Source organism: Patiria miniata, unplaced genomic scaffold (genome assembly GCF_015706575.1).
Source record: "Patiria miniata isolate m_02_andy unplaced genomic scaffold, ASM1570657v1 HiC_scaffold_20, whole genome shotgun sequence".
Taxonomy (NCBI): domain Eukaryota; kingdom Metazoa; phylum Echinodermata; class Asteroidea; order Valvatida; family Asterinidae; genus Patiria; species Patiria miniata.
The window spans coordinates 31,699,432-31,719,663 of NW_024037059.1; the positions used below are offsets into that span (position 1 = coordinate 31,699,432).

Below are 20,232 nucleotides of genomic sequence, written 5' to 3' on the forward strand. Positions count from 1 at the left end.
TTGAATTATATTTGTACTAAAAGAAAGCTTATGATTTGGGCTTTCCTATTTTAGATTCTGAAAGCGCTACCGGTACATACAGAACTTTACTAAAACAATGGTCCCGACATTTGGGTTTCCTGTTTTTTTTACTCAACCTGTATTGTAACGCGGTAGTATCTGCTTGATGCATAACCATTTTCGAAAGTAACATTGTGGTGGTGTATTTTTCCTGACAGTTTTATTTTGAAGTCACTGTGATGATTATCACCAATTGGCACCAATGAATAGGCAGAGGATGTCTGGTCCCAGCAAGCAGGCAGCGAGCAGGAGACTACCCCCTCTACCAGCCCACAAACGCAGTCCAGCCACCACCAGTCCTCATGCTTCAAGCAAAGGCCACTCTGTCTACCTGGGTCCTAGCCCACCTAGTCACACTACTGGAGGAAAGTATGCACACATCCAAGGACATTATGGTTATGGGATCGCACGATCTAACCATGATCGCATGATAGTCACTGGTAAGTATTACTTGACAAGGTTTAAAGGGAATATACATGTACAGATTTGCAAACATCAAAACAGAAAACTACCAAATTATTATGAAATACCTTACTGGACTGTTAGTGAATGACAGTCTAAAGCATCCTGTAAAATCATGGCATCCGGTGCGCTGTCATTTTCAAGAAAGTGGTATTTTCATATCAATTTCCAACGTGGGTTGGAAATTGATACAAAAACTGGCAAGCTCCAAACCAGAAACCAGAGACTTTTTATTTTTGGCCTTGCCCTAATGTACCTGAATCCATCAAAATCCATACCCCTGTTTTATAGTATTTTGACGTATTCAGGATACTTCCATTATGAGCAGTTGCATTGGGGGACTTTGATGGATTCAGGATCTCAACAGTTTAAGTCCTTGGCTATATGTTTGGTGTGTACGAGATGTACATTGTGTACTACACTGGTGGATTCTGATGGACTCAGGACACCAACATTTTTTTGCAAGACAAACTTGATGGATTTTGGCAGATTCAGGATACTTTCTAGTAAAAATAGCCGAGGGGTTAGGGTAAATAAGCTATTACTTTTTTGTTATTTATCCGTAAAAAGTCTATGTGGAGCTTTTGTCTAGCTCTTTTGCGTGCCTGTCTTAACATCAGTACTGCACACTGCACACAGGTTAACATCTTCAAGCTAACATTCTTCTTTTTCTTCTTGTTGACACTAGGGCAGTCATCCACCCTAAGTAACGGTATTGGTCGACATCGCGCTGTCCTCACACATCCTTCATTCAGTGAATCCATTGAAGTTTTACCAGGTAAAAATCACAGCAAAACAGGATTGTTCGGAGGTTACAACTGCAAAGCACTCAATGCATTATTACTGTGACTTTGTCAATCATGAAGTGATGATAATATTTTCAGTCACATTGTATTGTACATTTAAAAAAAAGTTTCCCACCGTCATGACCGTACAAGTAGGTACTGTATAGTAGACATTGTATCATTGTAAAGGCTTTGCATTTAAATATAATACTCAAAAAAGCTTTTCCAACAGGATAGAAAACGGAATACATGACAAGCACCTACATACATTTACAAATCATATATTCCTTATTAATTTGGAAGGTTCTAATAATTTGTGTTACATTATTCATGTTTGCAACCAGATCATATTCTCCAAGAGCAGGTGCGTAGTTACCTGAATGAAAACCCTGCCTTTTTGGAGGATTATGTCTTGAGCCATGTTGACTATGACATACTGGAGCGATGGACGGGACAAGTTCGTGCTCAGAAGCACAAGGTCACCTATAGCAGATCCAGAAGCATGTCACGGGAGAATTCTGGCAAGAGTGGCTCCAGTCAAGGCACCGGTAAGCTGGATAGACACATTTTCAGTGCTCATATACCATCGCCTTTAACCGTGAAACCAGTTGAACAGGAGGGGCTTGGTTTCTTTCAGCTTTTAATAGTCTCCATCTAGCCACAGATGAGACAGTTAACAATTGTTGACTGCTGTGATATGGGATATGACGTATTGAACACCAGAGGGGCGCAAGCTATGCGGCCCGAGGGTATTCAAAACGTCATATTCCACATCACAGCAGTCAAGAATTGTTTTGTTATACCTCTGTCTTGGATTCCTTGGATTTTGATGTAAAAATCACGAAAACAAACAGCAGGAAACACAAAAATCATGACAATCGAACGTCAACTCATGTCGCGTGCTTGAAACAGCTGATCGTCTGCTAGTTCGCTGCTCCCACTCATGTGTGAAAACATGGTGAAAATAGCGTGGGTACCAACGATACAAGCGTTCCACACCATACGTACCGTACGTACAAAGTAATATCACGTACGTGATATCCCACAGGGAGTGTGCCATGACTTTCTATAAACCTAACGTGATCGTTCTAGGCCAATGAAAATACAATATTCAAGACAGAGGTATAACAATACTTGTTGACAAATACTGCATTACTGCTATTATGTTACATGTTAGAAGTATGTACTTAGGTATTAAGTTTAATTGCACATGAATAGATTGGATTCAGTTTGTAAAAATCTTTGAAATTGTTTTAGATTCTTACACTTTTAATGAAAGATATGTACATGTGATACACCATTCCTTCACAAGTACGACACAATGTAAGCCAGAGGAGCATGTACCGGTACATGTCACATGCATGTACCGATGCCTCTACATACATAATCAAATCACTGAAAAAATATACAAACAATAACAAGCCTAAGGTTTAGGTCTATCTAGATTACTATATTCATGGCATTTAATGTAATTGGACTGACACTTGGCCATATTCTATTATTTCCACTGTTATGATACTATTGTGGTATTGACTGGTCTAGTGTTGGTATTATGGATTCATTTCCTGGCAGCACTTGACCACGCAAATACCACCTGCCTAGCAATTTCCACATTTCATGCTTGCCTGCCAGCTATAGACTGAGGATTTCCTGTTGGTTTTTTCCTTCCAAGGTTTCACCTAGCGATTTAATGTCCCTCTTGCCTCTTGTGTGTATATATTCAGGTCCGCCTTCGCCCAAGCCTCATCATTGGAAGGTAAGGAGGAGTAGAACTTTGAGCCGATTTATCTTTTTTTTGCCAGGTTTTAAATGAATACGCAATAAGTGTTTGAAATGAATGAGAATATTTTTTTTCTCATACATGTACTTTGACATTGATTAAAGTTTGGAAGGGTATTGTTTTGTTTAAATCATCAAGGTATCATTGTTTACACCAGGGAATAGAAGTATTTAATTAAAGTAAGGCCTGCAATAACCTGCTCCTTAATATCATAGTGCTGAAAATAAACCTTCAAGTTGGTTTTGTTTTGGTTTGATTTGGGTTTGCTTCGGAGATTTTTGTGCAAACAGTGGTTTGGTGGTTTGTCAGAGAATCCAAACATTATGAGGATTTACTGCTACTGTTGTTAGCTGTCGGTAAGCATAATAAACCAGTTATCATAGGCCCTTTGCAGGACCCAGTCACATTCCAAGCCTCTGCCCAGAAGTTTCAGATTTAAAATTTTGATGCATATTAATGTTGTGCAAACACGAACCTGACCGTGGTTTGGATCAAGTCGGTTTTTGGTTAAGATTATATAAATACATCATTCATAGTTTGAATGATTCTACATGTAGGTGAGTACTCAAAAGAACATAGAGATCCAACTTAACGCCCGTAACATGAATCAAGAATGTCAGATTTTTTTTTTTTTTGACAAAATATCTGAAACAGGAATAGTGAGGGTTCACATTTCAGACAATGGATCATCATTTGAGACATTAAATGTCAAACACTGTGACCAATGTTTACTATGGGAATAAATGTGTGCTTGGCCTTCAGCTCGGGCCACTCTCCACGTCCAGGCCCTGAGCCAGTGTTAAACGACACTTGTTTAATACCGGCCAAGCACAGATATATTCCCATTCAATAACTTTTGGCCAAAAAGTAAAAAAAAAAACTCAAAAATTATAAATTTCCAAAAATTATGTTAAACAATTTGACTCCATGTTTTGTGAAACACCCCTCTAGCTATGTTTATGGTATGTGCCTCGCGCGAGTAGTACTAAAAATGTCCTTGTGTGGAGATCGGCACGCCCATGACGCATACTGCACGATGTGCCGCAGAACGCAGCAGTGCCGGTCTAGTGTGAATTTAGGACTGTGAAATACGGACTCACTCACTGGTAGTATTGCACATGCCTAAGTGAAGATAATTGTGAGGGTTCACCCAATAAAAGAGTAAAATGGACCATATTTCAAAGTCCAAATCTCATGTGAAACAGGAAAAAAAGTGTTTAAAACCAATATAGGAATGGGTAAATATAGGAATGGGTAAATATAGGAATGTGTAAACTGTCTTTGGTATTTATGAATTATTATTATAGTCAATTAGCCAGGATGGCCATATTAAAGTCTTTCGACTTACATGTTGTACTTCCAGTGGGAAGCCTAGAAAGATAGGGAAGGAAATTACAGATTAAGAGGTGGGAGGAAAACCCTGGAGTGACTTTGCAGGTAGGGACTGAAGACCCAATCCACATGCTCGCCCAGGTGGAATTTGATGTCCCAGCGGTAGAAGGTGTTGAAAGTACCACTTTGCCAACCTGATCCCAAGTGTCTGAAGAAAAAAAGACTGCTCAGACAACGAGTCAACGCATTCACTGTTGAGGTGTTACATGCACTCTGTAGCATTTGATTGAGCACATTCGTTTTGTCATGCATTTTCATCATACTCCCTAGGGTCTTTTCAGTGATCACAAATCACTTGAGCAGTTCTTAATCTATTAAATTGCAGAATCCGTGGCAGCAATGTATAATGTAACATGACTACTTGCCAGCCCCCTGTATGATGTGTCCTGTAAAAATCCTAGCATGTGGAAAACAATTAAGAAAGTGTTAATGTGAAGTGACATAGTGATGATGTCATCCATTAATATTTAGTATCTAGCAAGCAAAAATGCTTACTTCATGTACATGTAGTATGTAGCTTGGATATATAATACAGATGTGCACACAGTGTAAAGGTGGTTCCACAACAGTCCAAGTCAGAGCCCACACAACTTATCGCGTTAGAATCGCGTCAATGCAGCTTGTGAAATATTGTCAAATTACATGATATACAAATGGACGGGGAATGCGCAAAATCTGAGACAAACAAAAGTTAACGTACAAAATGCCATAGGGCTGTCTAAGGGGCATGGCTCGCTTGCAAACAGCGATACGTCAATTCTAATCAATGGATTCAGAATGGCAAATCGCTGGAAGTCTTTCCATGCATCTGGTTTACACGATTTGGGTAATCCTATACGATAGCACTGACCGGGTAGGTAGAGAGATGACACTCGGCTGGCACTCCATAGGCGTAGCCTACGTGTGGGGGGGGGGGGGTATTTACCCCCAATATTTTGTAAAGACTGCCTTTTTCCATTCAACTGCCCTTTTTTCAACGGGCTTACCCCCCCCCCCCCCAATAATTTGTAAAGAGTGCTTTTTTTTTTACGAAGTGCCCCTTTTTTTTTCTGAACTAGTGCCTTTTTCCAAAAAGAACTGGTGCCCTTTTTTTGTGGCATCTGCCGTTTTGGGTCCCTTTTTTCAGAATTTCGGACATGAATTACCCCCCTGAAAAGCACCATATATTGGCCCTTTGTGTGCATAATTGTCGGTTTTGAACAGCACCCCCATCGACAGATGGTTCCAGACCCCCCCCCCCTTTTTTTTATTTTACGGAGGCCAAGTGTCCGGAGAAAAAAAAACCTGTCTACATTTCACAACGGATGTACAAGTGCCCTTTTCAAAAATTCCCCCCCAATAAAAATGAGCGTGCTACGCCCCTGCACTCTGGTACCAACATGAAGTATGACGGTAGCATGTCATCATACAAGACTTCAAGTGGTGATAAGCGCTAGTGAGAACAAACAAAGTGTTCTGTACATGCTAAATACAGACTGATGCATGCCAAGACGACCTCATCACTTTTTTTTGTGAGTTTGTAAGGGTTTTCTCAAATTACAATTTTTACCTATTTTTCTTTATGGCAATATTTTCACTTCTTTGACTCAAGAACGAAGCTAAGATAGCCTTTAATCAAGAATTAATGTAATGAAGGTGTCATCATGTGATTTTTGTACGATTTTACCCACTATTGATACAAATTTAGATAATTTTAGAAGGAAAAACGACTCATCTGAGCTTGTGTACAAAATGTAGGGAACGGATTATCTACATGCGTGATATGCCGCATCCGCGCATATAACAACGCATAGAACAGGTAGAACAATGCGTGCGCCATGATCGCCAAAAGCTGGTGTCCTGTCTGAAATTTGACCACTGAAAGACTGCAGTCTCGTGCCGAGTCTCGCACGCGAACGCACGACGCGCAAGTGCCGTATCATGCATCTAACCAGAAATTTGGCAGTGTTGTAGTCGAGCACTTTTTGCCGAGTACTGCCGAGTACCTAGGTTGCGGAGTACGAGTACAAGTAATTGTGCTTCCGAGTACAAGAAAATGTCTCCGAGTACGAGTACTTGAACGTCCGAGTACGAGTACGAGTACTTGAACGTCCAAGTACGAGTACTTGTATTTTCGAGTACGAGTACGAGTACTTGTATTCCGAGTACGAGTACATGTACTTGTATTTCCAAATACGGCACCGGGTACATTGTGCATGAAGCCTAAAATCACTTGTGATACGAACTAGGGTTCGTCTTTGTAAGCTTTTTCAATTATTAGAAATGAAAATATTTTTCAAATCGGCAACAGCAGTTTCAAATCAATGTAACTGTATGTTCCAAGGAAATGCTACACAGCTGAGATACAGACATCACATGAATGTTTAGGTCAACTGTCATTTAATAAAATTGACGCTTGATGAAGTTCGAAGTTGTCCCATATGTTTCTGATATGCTAACAGCACGCAACATGCACGCTGCAATGTGGCGTTTCACACCATTTTGGACAAATTCCCTGTGATCCTTGAACCCAAACTTCACAACAGTGGACACAGACGACATGATACATGTATTTTGGGGTTCTTTGCACAGACAACGTACAAATTGGGTGCAAAATACTGAAAAGTACCACACAGGCAAGCGTAAGCGAACAACTTGCATGAAAAAAAACACCAGCAGATTCGCGTTTGCTTGGTGTCTACGCATTTAGTCTGCTTCCCATTCCTAGGCCTCCATTCAAGGCTAGGCCGCTGTGGACCTGTTGCTGTAACCAGACTAGGGGCCGTTCTTCAAACCTCGGCTTCGGCTGTGTCTCTTTCTCCATTCATGCAGATTGGCAATGGGGCTGGACCCGTATTATAGGACCGAATCCGGGGTTCAGAAAACGGCTTTATGCTCCAATCACCCAAGTTAATCGTTCAACCATTTGAGGAGCACCTTGGAGTACAGTGTGTACAATGATTGGCCATTGTGCCCACATATGGCAAATGGTTCATTGTGCGTAATTGGACCAGGCCCAGTCAGACCTACATACAGACCCAGTCACGGCTAGCTGTTCATTGTGTTTGTCCGGACATGCTTAGAGTAGAGAAAATCTCGACTTCTCCGCAGTCGACCATTTGAAACTGAAAAATCGATAAAATAAGGCCGTGGTAACGTAAGTGATATACCATTTTGTTTTTATCGAGTACCTCTATTCGAGTACGAGTACTTTGTTTTATCGAGTACTGTTATTCGAGTACCAGGAGTTTGATGATCGAGTACAATTTCGACATGTGCGAGTACGAGTACTGTGCTGCTCGTGTAGGAGTACCGTCATATCGAGTACGAGTACTTTGACATTCGAGTACGAGTACGAGTACTCCAAAAAAAGTACTCGAGAAGTACTCGAGTACGAGTACCGAGTACCGAGTACGAGTACTACAACCCTGAGATTTGGGGGAGACGTTTATCCTTGTGTAGAGGATCCGTATTTAGACTACTGTTAGAATAATCAAATTCAAAATTTGAAAAGACATGCAAATGACATCAATCTACCGGTCAAGCAAAAAGTGGGGATGTGCTCCAGTAAATATAATAGTGTCCTGCTGTGGCATTCTTTTCTGTATTTTTGATTATTTATAACACCCTTTGCAAGACCATTTTGTCACCTATTTATGAACACAGAAAAGCCCCGTGTTCTTTTTACAATGAAACACACAGGCCTGTAGCTCTCAGTAAGATTGAATGCCTTGGAGATATTGACAGGTAAACTACATGTACATGTTCATGTAGGTGTGGTCTTGGGCAACATCACTCTTGAGAGGTTTAAAATAGTGTCAATTGAGTTGATTTGTTGTCCCTCTGGCTCTTCTCATACTGTACATGTGTATATTATTGATTTTACGTGGAAAAAAGGCTCAACTTTTTTTATTTTGCAAAATCTTAAAATCAAATAAATTTTTTAATGTATTTTTTTAAATATATTTTTCACTACAACTGTCATGTAGGGAATTGTTCCTGTTTGAAAAAAAAATATCAAAATTATGAAATATACCTTCATCCTTAAATCACAAAAGCTCGGCACACAATGACCAAGGACATCTTATGCTTTTTCCTTGTATATAATTCATTTGATTTTCAGTATAATCAAATTGAAGGAAAGTGTTTTATGAAAATGTCCATCAGTGTTAAGTGTTAAAAGCTTCCTTGTGTGAATGTGTCCCATGTATTCAGATCCATGCCTGGCTGGCTTTCATACAATGGCACGTTTTAACCTTGGCAGTTCCATTTTAATTATTCCGTATTTTTTGTTAATTTTGTATGGACCACTTTCTACTCCCTTGTCATTTTTCTCAGCGAAATATTGTCAGCATTAAAAATTCATTGAAAACAAAGGACAAAGACGAGCCATTAGACTCTGCCGCTACGCAGCTGCTTGTCACAAAACTCAATCAAAGCATTTGAGATCTTTCTAAAATACAATATGCAAGGGCTTAGGGGTGATGTTATACAGTGGTCCAGAGTGTAGAATTGCATTCAAATATTGCCGCTGCTGTAAAGCTAGCATAAATTCAATTAACACATGTCTACTGTCTTCTGTTTATACTTGTCAAATATGAGTGAAAGCACAGCCTTTGTGACCTTGTAATTGATTTCCTGCTAGAATTTGCATGCCACAAGTATGAGTTTTAATAAATCATTGTAAAAAAGAGTCTGGGAATTAAATAAATATATATTTTAGTTGTTCATTTTCATTGTGCCACGCCACTAGCTAGGCATGTAACATGGTCCTCATTCAGGCATGCAACTTTTCCTGGAATCCACTGATTTCCTTGTTTTTTACTTCTCATGAATCCCATTACTGAAAAATACTGTACAAAATCTTGTGTGGTTTGGAATTTCCTCGTTTGTTCTCTAAATTCCCAGTTGCATGCCTGCTCATTGCCAATGCACAGAACTTTATGCCAGTCAACAACTCTTCATATAAGCAGTCCATTTGGTGTTCAAATTTGAATATTTGAAACGTCAAAACTTCCCTTAAATTTCTAATTTGTCTTGAATATTTTGTGTCACCATAATATACCAAAATGTATGTTCTGTTGTAATGTACATTTAAGGACACATATTTAATCCTCACACATGAAAGTGAGGGCACTCTGGGATGCATAGGGAGGAGATGTGCATTAACAAGATTTTTTTTATATAATGATAATTATAACTATTACCGGGAATGGGCCATTACGGAGACTTTCCCATAGACTTGTGCACAAAATTTTTTGCAACTTAAACATGCCCTAACCCAATATTCCCTTGTCCTTTTTCCACGAATTTCGGTATTTTTACTAATTAGATCACGAGCAACAAATATAACCTAATTGCGACACTAAAATTTTGCCTCTAAAGGGGGGCTGTGCCAATCGAAGAAATTACGATAACGTGTCTCCCTAATGGTACATTTAGTAATATAATAATTATAAAAATAAACAAATAAATAAAATAATTAATTAATTTATAAATTAATAAATAAATTGATCAATAAATAAATAAAAAAGACAACAAATAATTTAATTTAAAAAAATATCCTAGCCCCCTCAAAGTTTCTTCAATTTCAACAATTTTTAGCCAGTTAATGAAGACATATTAATTAGTCTGTCTATACAATTACAGACAGCCACCATTTCCCTCATCATAACAGACCCTATGCAGCCTTTACAACCAACTACCAAATGATCAGTCCACAATCCTATCATTGCTGTGTTGATTCCTGTTGCCATGGTGACTGTTACTATGACAGACTCACTGGGATTGTACACGTACCTGTGCAGATGTGTTTACCTTAGAGCTTTAAGGAAATGAATTTGAGCGCAGGCATGACACAGACCAGTGGTTATATCCAGAAAATAAAAATGAAAATCAATGAACGCTGTAATGTATAATGATGTCAGTGTAGATGAAGCATCCATGGGTTATGTTGAATACATGTACACTGAAATATTGAAAAACAGTTCACATGCATTGATCATTGAAAAATTTATAATAAGAATACAACCTGTATGGTGAGAAAATGTTTTTGTAAATCTGAAATGAATATCTTATGCATGTAAAGTTATGAGCATGTATACATGTAATCAGTAAACAATTAAAGATAGGTTTTGTTGACTATGCACAATGTAGATCTATGTACATGTCTTGTCTCTGCTTGGATGTGAAGTTGGCTACAGTTATGTTTTTTAAGTAGAAGACACATGACTACATGTAGTTAAAATGCCCCTTACATTTCAATTGAACTGTGTCTTGTAAATTAAACCAGTTAAGATCATGTATTACAAACCATGTAACAGTTAAATCATTCAGCATACTACTATATACAGGGTGTTTCCTAAAAAAGGAAACCCAACTTCAAAGAACGAGTATGGACAGACGATATATTTACTGGCTATAAAACTGGTATCATCTGAAAGTGTAATCTCTAAGCTTTTCAATGATACAGTGTTTAGGTTTTCTGAGTCATGCATCACTGAGCATCATTGTCTTGAAAACTGAATGCAAAAATGCAGTTGGTTCACTTTCATAAAAAAAAACCACTGGGCACAGTGTGCCTATTGTTACGAAAATGTGTGAAATAGCTTGAATGTTAATCCTCGGGAAAATGGCACATTGTTTTGAACGTGGCTTGGTCAAAACGAGAAATTCATGACAAACAATAAGATCCAGTTTTGAAACCAACCCGACTTGTTTTTTGGTTTGTTTTTATGCACTCGTGTCTTCTTCTTGAATACTTATTCTCATGCACACCATGCCTATTGTGTTTGACATGAAAGTGAACCAACTGCAATTTTGCATCAAAATCTCATGACAATGGCGCTCAGTGATGCATGACCCTGGAAATGTAAACAAGGTATGATTGAAAAGCATAGAGTTACACTTTCAGTTGATAACAGTTTTATAGCCAGTAGGCCTAAACATTTAGTCTGTCTATACTGGTTCTTCAAAGTTGGGTTTCCTTTTTATTGAAACACCCTGTATTATTCAAGCAAACTGGCATAGAAAAAATGTGATTTTTTTTTCTTCTTATTTGTCATGTTTGTTAATGCACAGTCTGCTGGGATTATTTGCAGAAACAAAATAGAAACCCAAAATGTTAAGCATACATTACAAGTTTGAACCTTAATCATAATCAATATAAAAACATGTCTGTGATTGCAAGAATTAGACAATGTGGTTGGACACATTACATTTAAAAGAGGAATAATTTCATGAACGATTGTGGCTCTTTTGCAGTTTGAGTTAATAGGTGCAGTATTATAAAGGCACGTCTTTATTTAAAATTTGTGATCACAAATACTTTTATTAATTTCATGGAGGCATGTCAATCACGGTGTAAGATCTTGAATTCAATCCACAAGAGTAGGAAGACAGTTTGGGTCCCCCCCCCCCCCAATTAAAAAAAAAATCCCCTTGTCTGTAAAGGTATAGTCCATCATTTGTAATTTGTGCATTTTGTTCGTTTGAAGCAACAAACATGCTCAAAATCTAAAGAAGGGTACTGAACAACTAACCTGATGAAGTTTCAGCTCAGCTTCAGCTGTATATTTCGAGAAAAACAGCATTCTAGGATCTCGATTTCAAATCAAAAGTTGCTGAACCATGTTTTGAATTGGGCCTGATCGAATTCAGCGTTCGAGACACGTTCTCACTGAGCCGATTGCAGCTACGCGATGTCACGCGCTGATCCGACAAATTATAGCAACTGCACGCGCATGTGCATCGTGTCAACACTTGCGCGCGCTTCGCGGAATTAAAAAACGAACTACTAACGGAAATTTCCAACAGTGCGTCTTAAGACAGTTGGAAAGGCCTTCTTTCGTTGATTTCTTCAAAATGACAGCTTGCCAGAAAGAATAATTTCACAGGGAGTTTAGTCCCCTTACTATCGTTCAACCAAGTATGTTTTTCAACAATAATTATGTTACTTTTTGAATAGCTGCAAATGATGGATTGTAGCTTTACTATGTTTAGAAAAATATATTTATGATACATTTTGGGACAATTGACGTGTATAAGTTCCACTTTTGTGGAATTACATGTACGCTGACCTATTATCAACAGCCTACAGTCCTGTTTTATCGACACAAATCCTGCCCAGTTCGGTTCGTGCCATCGTGTTCGTGCATGTGTGAGTAACAATAGAAGGGTATAGCAATTAATTTGTTGAGTTGACCATCAATGTCAATGTCGTGACTGATTCATTCATCTGTCTACATGGCTAGTGAACTGGTTTTCTATTTCAGTTTCCATAGTAGCTCTTGACGCACATCTTAAAGGATGAATTACTTAGATAGTGTTGCCATGACAACAGTTTATATGGGTTCATTTGTCTTGAGACTTGTATACATCATTTTCTGTCCTCTTCCTGTCATCTTTTTGTAGCTCTTTGAATTTCTCGTGGCATGATTAAATTTCTCTTGGCATAATTAATAATGACATTTACATTATCAGGACTGTTTTTAGGCACATCTAAAAATTTGCCAGAATTTCATGGTTTGTATTAAGTCATCCTGCAATTACAAGATTTAAATTAATTAATTAGATTTGTTTAAATTACAAATAATACATTGACCCTTTCCAATTTTTGTATAGGCTTCAAATTACCAGCAAATAAAAATCGCAGCATATTCACATCCCTGGAAATTACACGTCAAATTACATGAAGTACACAATTTCAAAAAGGTGTAAAATTAGGGAATTCCAACTTTCTGACACTTTGTAGTTGTCTTGCTCGCTCTTAATATACAAAGAAGCATCTTAGGCCTTTGCGACTAGTCGACTTGTCACCAATACTAAAAAACATTGGTAGTCGCAACTATCAATTTCAAAATAGTGGACTAGTCGTTATGCCATGACTAGTCGCGACTACTGACATTAGTCGTGACTGTTGACATTAGTCCTGACTTGTATTGAAATTCATTAGTCATCCATGCCTGAAAATTTGTAGTCCAAGTAATTAAAAATGGCAAAAGTGTGTTTTCTAATACAATGGGGTTATACAATGAACGATATTGTGGTGAGTTCGTCCGTGAGAAACGCAGAGAATACAAAGAGAAACGATCACTCGGATTTATATGTTTCAACTATATAATTACTGTCGCTCGGACACAGGTCGGACTGCTTCAGAATCCGAACAACAACTCCCTAATTCCTGTCTTGTAAGCTGTATTTATTTAACACAGTGTTTACAATGGAATCAAGAGTCAAACATTGTAATAATAATATTTACGATATACATGTTCATGTAATTCTATAACTTAAGGTAGCGTGTAGTGTGTGCTCCGTCAAAAGAGGGCGCTAGTGCGACCAAAACAAGTTCGCGCTGCCTACATGCGTCTTTGATTTACGCGCAGCAGGAATGCATTGTCTGTGCAGGTGCTCTGTGCTCAAAGCGCGCACGCACAAGTCATCGCTGCGTAAGTAATTCAGAGGATTATTTACCAATAATCAATAAGCAATTATTCAATAATCAATGAGTAATAAAGTCTGTGTAATTTCACAACAATATTTAGACACATACGATTCGTCATTCCCTTGAAGCACACCAAAGCCTTAATGCTTTGTAGTACCCATACATTATTCATGTGCAGGGCCCTGTTCCAATTGCACATGGAAAGTATGGACATGATGGAGAATGCTTCTGAATTTCATAGGAAAGTATGCATGAAAGCGAAAAGAAAGATGACGTTTGCTTATAAATGGTAACTCCATAATATATTCATTGAACAAATCATGTTTATTCATTACAATCTGCCTTTACTTGACACAATATAATAATCAATTCTGTCAAATAACCGCTAAATAATCACGGCACCTGCCTGTTGTTTTGAGTTTTCTGCACCAAATGCTTATTGCACACGCGCCGTATTACTGGATAAATAATGTGTTACTAGTCGCGACTAGTCGCTGCTATTTATCCCAACTAGTCGCGACTAGTCGCCCAGGCCTAAAGTATATTGGAAATGTTGTCAAGATATCCATGTGACAAGACTGTTGAGAGTCGCTGATGCCTTGGAAGCAGTGTATGAATAAAAGTTGTTATCATGAATAAGAAAACGGAAAAGATGTGACTTGCAGTTTGTTTACTCTTGCAAAATGTAGTACATGGTGTATCCAAAACAAAAGGAAAGCCAGATGTAAACTTGTAAATTATAAAAAAATCGAATAAATATTTTCAAATAAGTTAAAGATCATGTGAAACGCCAAATGTGTTTTCTGTTCTCAATGATACCTCGGTTGTGTGTTTATTGTCAGGGATGACTGAGCATTCGTTGTTTTTCTGTCAAGGGTCAAAACCTGCACTGTGCAAGTTTGTGCAAAAGAGTAACTGGTATTCTGGCGTTGTGGAATGGCTTAATTTAAAGAAAGAAGACATCCTTTTCTTCAAAACAATTTATTCAATTTTGACACAGTGATTTAACCACTCTCATTGTTGAAGTTAACCCCTCATGGCCCAATGCCTTCAATGCTGCCACCACCTCTTTCTACATAAAGCTCTGCACGAAGTCTAGTCCATTTCAACCTTTGCATTTATAACAAACCAGCCAGCAATCTGAGCCAGGTAAAACGTGGCTCAGTACAGATTTTGACACTTGACAGAATAACAATGAATGCTTAGTCATCCGTGGCCACAGACACACAATTGAGGTATCGTTGGAAAGAGGACACATTGGCGTTTCACATGATCTTTAACTTTGAAAGTATTTATTAAATGTTTTATAATTTACATCTGGGTTTCGTGATGCTACTATCTACTGAGTTAAAATATACGTGCATAGTTGCAAATACTTGCAGAATGCAAGATGATGTGTCGTCAGTGCTAGTACATGTTACTGTAGAACAACTGCAGTGCTCAGCAGTGATCTCTGATGAAAATTAACATTTTACTTGGAATAGGCATATTTGGAAGAGATTTAAAGAACATTATTCAAGGTTGTTTTTTTTTTTTTTTTTTTTTTTTTTTACAGAAAGGTGTGACACTGCACGACAGGAAGAAGTTGGTGCATGAATTAACCCAAGATGTCCAGCACTATGCTAGTCGAGTACGCATCTTGCAGGAAATGGCCAAGTGTGTGGCTACACAGATCCAGGCAGATGGATACACACTCTATCTGTTGACTGAGACAGGAACAGTAAGAAGATATTACATTCTCTTATCATATCACATTGCCTCAGGGATTTAAATTTATTTTGATCATTTCAAATTTGGATGAAATTACTTATGTTGGATGGCATTGAGGGAGATACAAGAATATTGCACAAGCTATAACAATATTGCCACTATTGTTATGGCGCGTACAATATTTTTTTGGATCCCCTGAAAAAAGCCATCCAATGTTATTATTATTTATATCAGGCTGACTTGATCCGAAAGAAACAAAATTCACGTTGCTGTATTGTAAAAATCGCTGACTGCTTTCTCGGTAGTACTTAATTTAACTTGAACAAAATGCCCGCTAGTGGAAGCTTTCCAGCATCTCAAAATCCGTCAGTAGCCTCTTTTCGGACAGATATACTCACAGAATATTTACTTGTGTCATCTTGGTCGCCTTCCAGGCATTTTCAGCGTTTCCAGTTCTTAAATTTTGTTGAATTCCTCACTGACCGAAGTGAATCTGGCGCTGCTCGAAGCTGCCATTTTGTTGACAAAACAATACCAAATGCGCGTGTTAACAATTGGGACTTTCTATACTCTTCATTGAGCGGGAATTAGCGAAATTTGTTAAAATGCCCAGATGAGGACAACATCAAACATGTTTTTCAAAAATCATCTGGGTACTTTTACTGACATAATATTGCAGTCATCCGGGTACTTTTTACTCTTTTTTTTACCACTGGAAACCTGATATCAATAATAATCTGACTTATTATTCATTTTGTTTGATTTATTGCTTGAAATCAGATAGCACCATGAGGCCTGAAGATGTCAAAACCTTTTGTTAAAACAAAAAATGTGAAAAGTGAACAGTAGGCACTTCTTTCAGGTATTAAAAAACATGGTGAATCAATCTCTCACGTATGTCAAAGTATCAGCTAAGCCTTGCTAGGCAATTAGGTCAGCTACTTACAACGGTTCGATAATGGTCTCAAATCCTTCAACATGCATGGACCAGCAATATGGCAATGAAATCATATAAGACCAGCAATTCCAACACAAGACCATTGAGCACGTCTGCTAATCCGCTAACAATGGGTGCGTGCGCTGCTAGTTGTTCATGTTTTTTGGTACTTGGAAGATAAAACCTAGCAACCGGCTGGCCAAAGAAATATCAGATACTTTGACATTTGTGAAAGATTGACTTATTTTTAGTAAGTGAAAGAAGGTGCCTATTGTTCACTTTCACGTTTTTCGTTCCAACAAAAGGTTTTCAAGTCTATGGCTCTCACTGTGTAGTATGATGCAGTAAACATTTCAGCAGAGAGGCCTAGGTTAGCATACAGTATGTGCCAAAAAAGTTTCCGTCTGACTATTTCTGAAATAACTACAAAACCATGAAGTCAATTTTGAAAATGTTTGGTTGTGCAGATACTCCTAAGCCTTGGCCTCAACCCCTATGAGTTTCACTTAATTTCAGTCACGCATCACTACACAATTGTCAGTTCATCACAACATTTTTGGACACTGCGACCAAGTTCCTTGCCTTGTTCAATTTCAGTACTGTGTGATGTAAGCTGTGTAAAATCCTGCATGTTGTGAAGAGGGTTGCAGTTGGGATTGGAATCATTTTCCTGGCTATCGGTCATCATGGCCAGACATCAGTTTAATGCTCAAGGGCAAATGATTCCAATCCCAAACCACATCAGCCTTCTTTTCTCAACATGCAGGATTTTACACAGCTTACATATACAACACTGAAATTGATTAATTGATTAAGGCTTGGTCACAGTGTCCAAAAATGTTGTTGTGATCAATTGACAATTGTGCAGTGATACGTGACTGAAATTAAATGAAACTCATAGGGGTTGAGGCCGAGGCTTAGGAGTATCTGCACAACCAACAATTTTCAGAATTGACTTGATGGTTTTGTAGTTATTTTAAAAACAGTCAGATGGACTCTCTTTTTTTTGGAACATACTGTATAAACCAAAAGTGGGAATTGCAGATGAAATAACCAGACATTCAAGATGCCTTGTACATTATGAACAACACTAGTGAAATGCTAAGTTTGAATAAGAAGAAATATTGATGATTATGTACTGCACTGTGAGCACCTGTTCGGTGGATATGTGTACTTATTACCTGGGCAATTCCATCAGAAAGTGAACATGGCTAAAAAAAAATGGAAAAAAAATATAAAATCTTCAGTCACGGGCTTTGCTAGAGGGGTGTGGGGGGGGGGGGTGACACCCCCATTAATCAGTTTTCTCTGTAACATCATTGTCCTGTCGGCAAAATCGTTTGTCCATGAGCAATGTGCATATTTTTGCATGCTTACCTATAATGTACCCATCAATATCACATGATCATTACTTTCTCTTTTTACTTAATGCATACTGGTGCCTTGCATTTAATGCAATACAGAACACTGATAAATTTACAAAATGTAGGGTAGTAAAAGCAAGTGACTGACAATCGGTATACTAGGAATCCTATTTTGTATGATCAGGGCAAACCCTCTGTGCAGTTTCAAGGGGAGGTCAACAGGGTTCAAGCAAAAGAGGGGAAATGGGGGGGGGGGAGGGATGATAATGAAAAATGGAAACAGGAGAGTGTGAACCATGCCTGATTGAAATCTGAAAGTTGTTGAATTTAACAGCAGCCATTGATAATATGTCCATGGTCAAGTAAACATTTCCGGTATCATGTACCCCAAAACACAATTTTTTTTTTTTATTTCTCGGCCATTAAAAATATAACACTCCACATTATTAGTTTTAGCTACACGTCTTGTCTCAACTGTAGATAAAGTTATTTTATGAACGTCATTTAATGTCTTACACTTTGTTTTGATAGGAACTCTATGAGTACAGTGCAGAACACAAGGGGTAAGTCATGTCAGGCACATTATGGTGATATTAGAACCAATTCCCAAAAAGTCCAATTATCGCTGTGTTCTGGAAAGATTGGTACTAAGTGTTTGCCAACAACTTGCCAAGTTGCCCCTAGCACAAGAAGTTTGTTTTGTAAAGTAAATAAACCAAAAGGGAATGAACACAAATAGTTTATAACTACATTTTAATTCCCTTCCCTTCATTTATGAAATAATTATGAATAAAGAGATAAGAAAAAGGGAATATAGTGCCCCTAGCTTCAAATGAGCTCCAGTAATTACAGCAGTGTGCGTCATAATGCCTGCGTCCTTTGCCTCACACCATTCACCCAATACATGTACATGTAGCACTCAACCAAATTTCAGTTTGTATGTTCATGCACAGCTTTTACATCACATAAAATTACAGAATAGAATGGATACATAACAATCAATCACAGAATCACGACAAATTCATTGCTGTAATTAACAGAATAAAAACAATTCACAACATTGTGCTGATGTATCGGTTCATAGTGGATGCCACATTGTATGTAATAGTAATCAAGGTGTCCAAGTACAAAAATAGCTTCACAGTTATAATTACAGATTGAAGAACATATAGAACCTGTTAGATATAGTCTCCTAAGGGTGACATATACATATTATTACAAAGATCTGTTTGTTTTTTTTGGTGCAGAGAGGAGCCGAGTGTTACCTGGCCAATAGGAAAAGGCAAATCCATTGCGGGATATGTAGCCCATTCCCTGCACACTGTCAATACCTCAGAGATACGTACGGTAAGGCTTAGCTTGACAGAACATTTACTTAAAGGGGCATGACGTCCTGAAATCGCAGAGATTTATCTGTTTTAGATTGTTTTAATACTCATCCTACTTCAAAGTTCTGGTTGAGAGGAAACTTACCAAATGTCGCACTGTTCCTGAGAAAAGACAAAAAGTCCTGGTTGTTTACTTCTGTCTCGATGGACATTTTGAGGAATACGCATACGTTGTTTCTTGCACGTCCACAGAATGCAATTCACTGGTGGAACATGTGCGGCAGGATTCACGACTAGCACCCAACAGCTCGATTTTTGAGAGTCAGAATTTTGACCTCTTATATTCCTTCTCGCAAGAATAACACAAAAAACGCCCAGCTTTTAAAGGATGGTTGTGTGGACGTTTATATCCTACTTTAAATGCTCTCTCCAATTAACATAATGTTATTTTGTAGCCCAATTGGGTGCATTCCAGGACGTAATGCCCCTTTAAGTCTTGGTATCTCCAAGACTATTCCCCCCCCCCCCCAAAAAAAAAGGGGGGGAAGAGCTTTAGTGAACTAGTGTCAAATGATGTCCAGCTACCCCTACCACTTCTCAAAATGTCCAGACATTTTTGTGAGGCTCAACAATATCTTACAAAAGGTGTGATCACATGTCTGTCTAATGTGATACCTGACCATGTTAGATGCTCATGTTGAAGCCATAACTTTAAGGATCATTTGTTTAAGCTCTGGCAGGAGCTTCTACATGTCACTTTGTGGTCGGTCGGTTGGTCTCTCTGTCTGTCTGTGCCTGAAAATTGACCAAAAATATTGGACAAAAATTGACCAAATGCCATGCCATGGTCATATAAATGCACTCTTGCCGAAAGAAGACCGGCTTTGTTTTGATCGATGCGCATGCGCGTCTATTTTGCACACGAAGTGAGACATTCCCAAACTGGGCCAGAGCATATTGTGTACTCGTGCTTGTTTTCATGCATTTTGTTTG

The 20,232-nt window shown here is 38.3% G+C and overlaps 1 protein-coding gene across 8 annotated transcripts in view; it reads left to right on the forward strand.

Moving 5' to 3' along the window:
* LOC119728670 (probable 3',5'-cyclic phosphodiesterase pde-5) overlaps positions 1 to 20,232 on the forward strand; it is a 65,358-nt gene that overhangs the window by 13,167 nt on the left and 31,959 nt on the right. For all 8 annotated transcript variants that reach the window (XR_005271115.1, XR_005271114.1, XM_038200986.1 and 5 more), the window contains exons 2-8: positions 219 to 500; positions 1,211 to 1,300; positions 1,652 to 1,855; positions 3,032 to 3,063; positions 15,456 to 15,620; positions 18,443 to 18,474; positions 19,159 to 19,258. Coding sequence is in view for 6 of the 8 variants with exons in the window: in XM_038200986.1 (XP_038056914.1) it covers positions 263 to 500; positions 1,211 to 1,300; positions 1,652 to 1,855; positions 3,032 to 3,063; positions 15,456 to 15,620; positions 18,443 to 18,474; positions 19,159 to 19,258 (861 nt within the window). In the remaining 2 variants the exon portion in view is untranslated. The remainder of the gene's footprint in view (positions 1 to 218; positions 501 to 1,210; positions 1,301 to 1,651; positions 1,856 to 3,031; positions 3,064 to 15,455; positions 15,621 to 18,442; positions 18,475 to 19,158; positions 19,259 to 20,232) is intronic.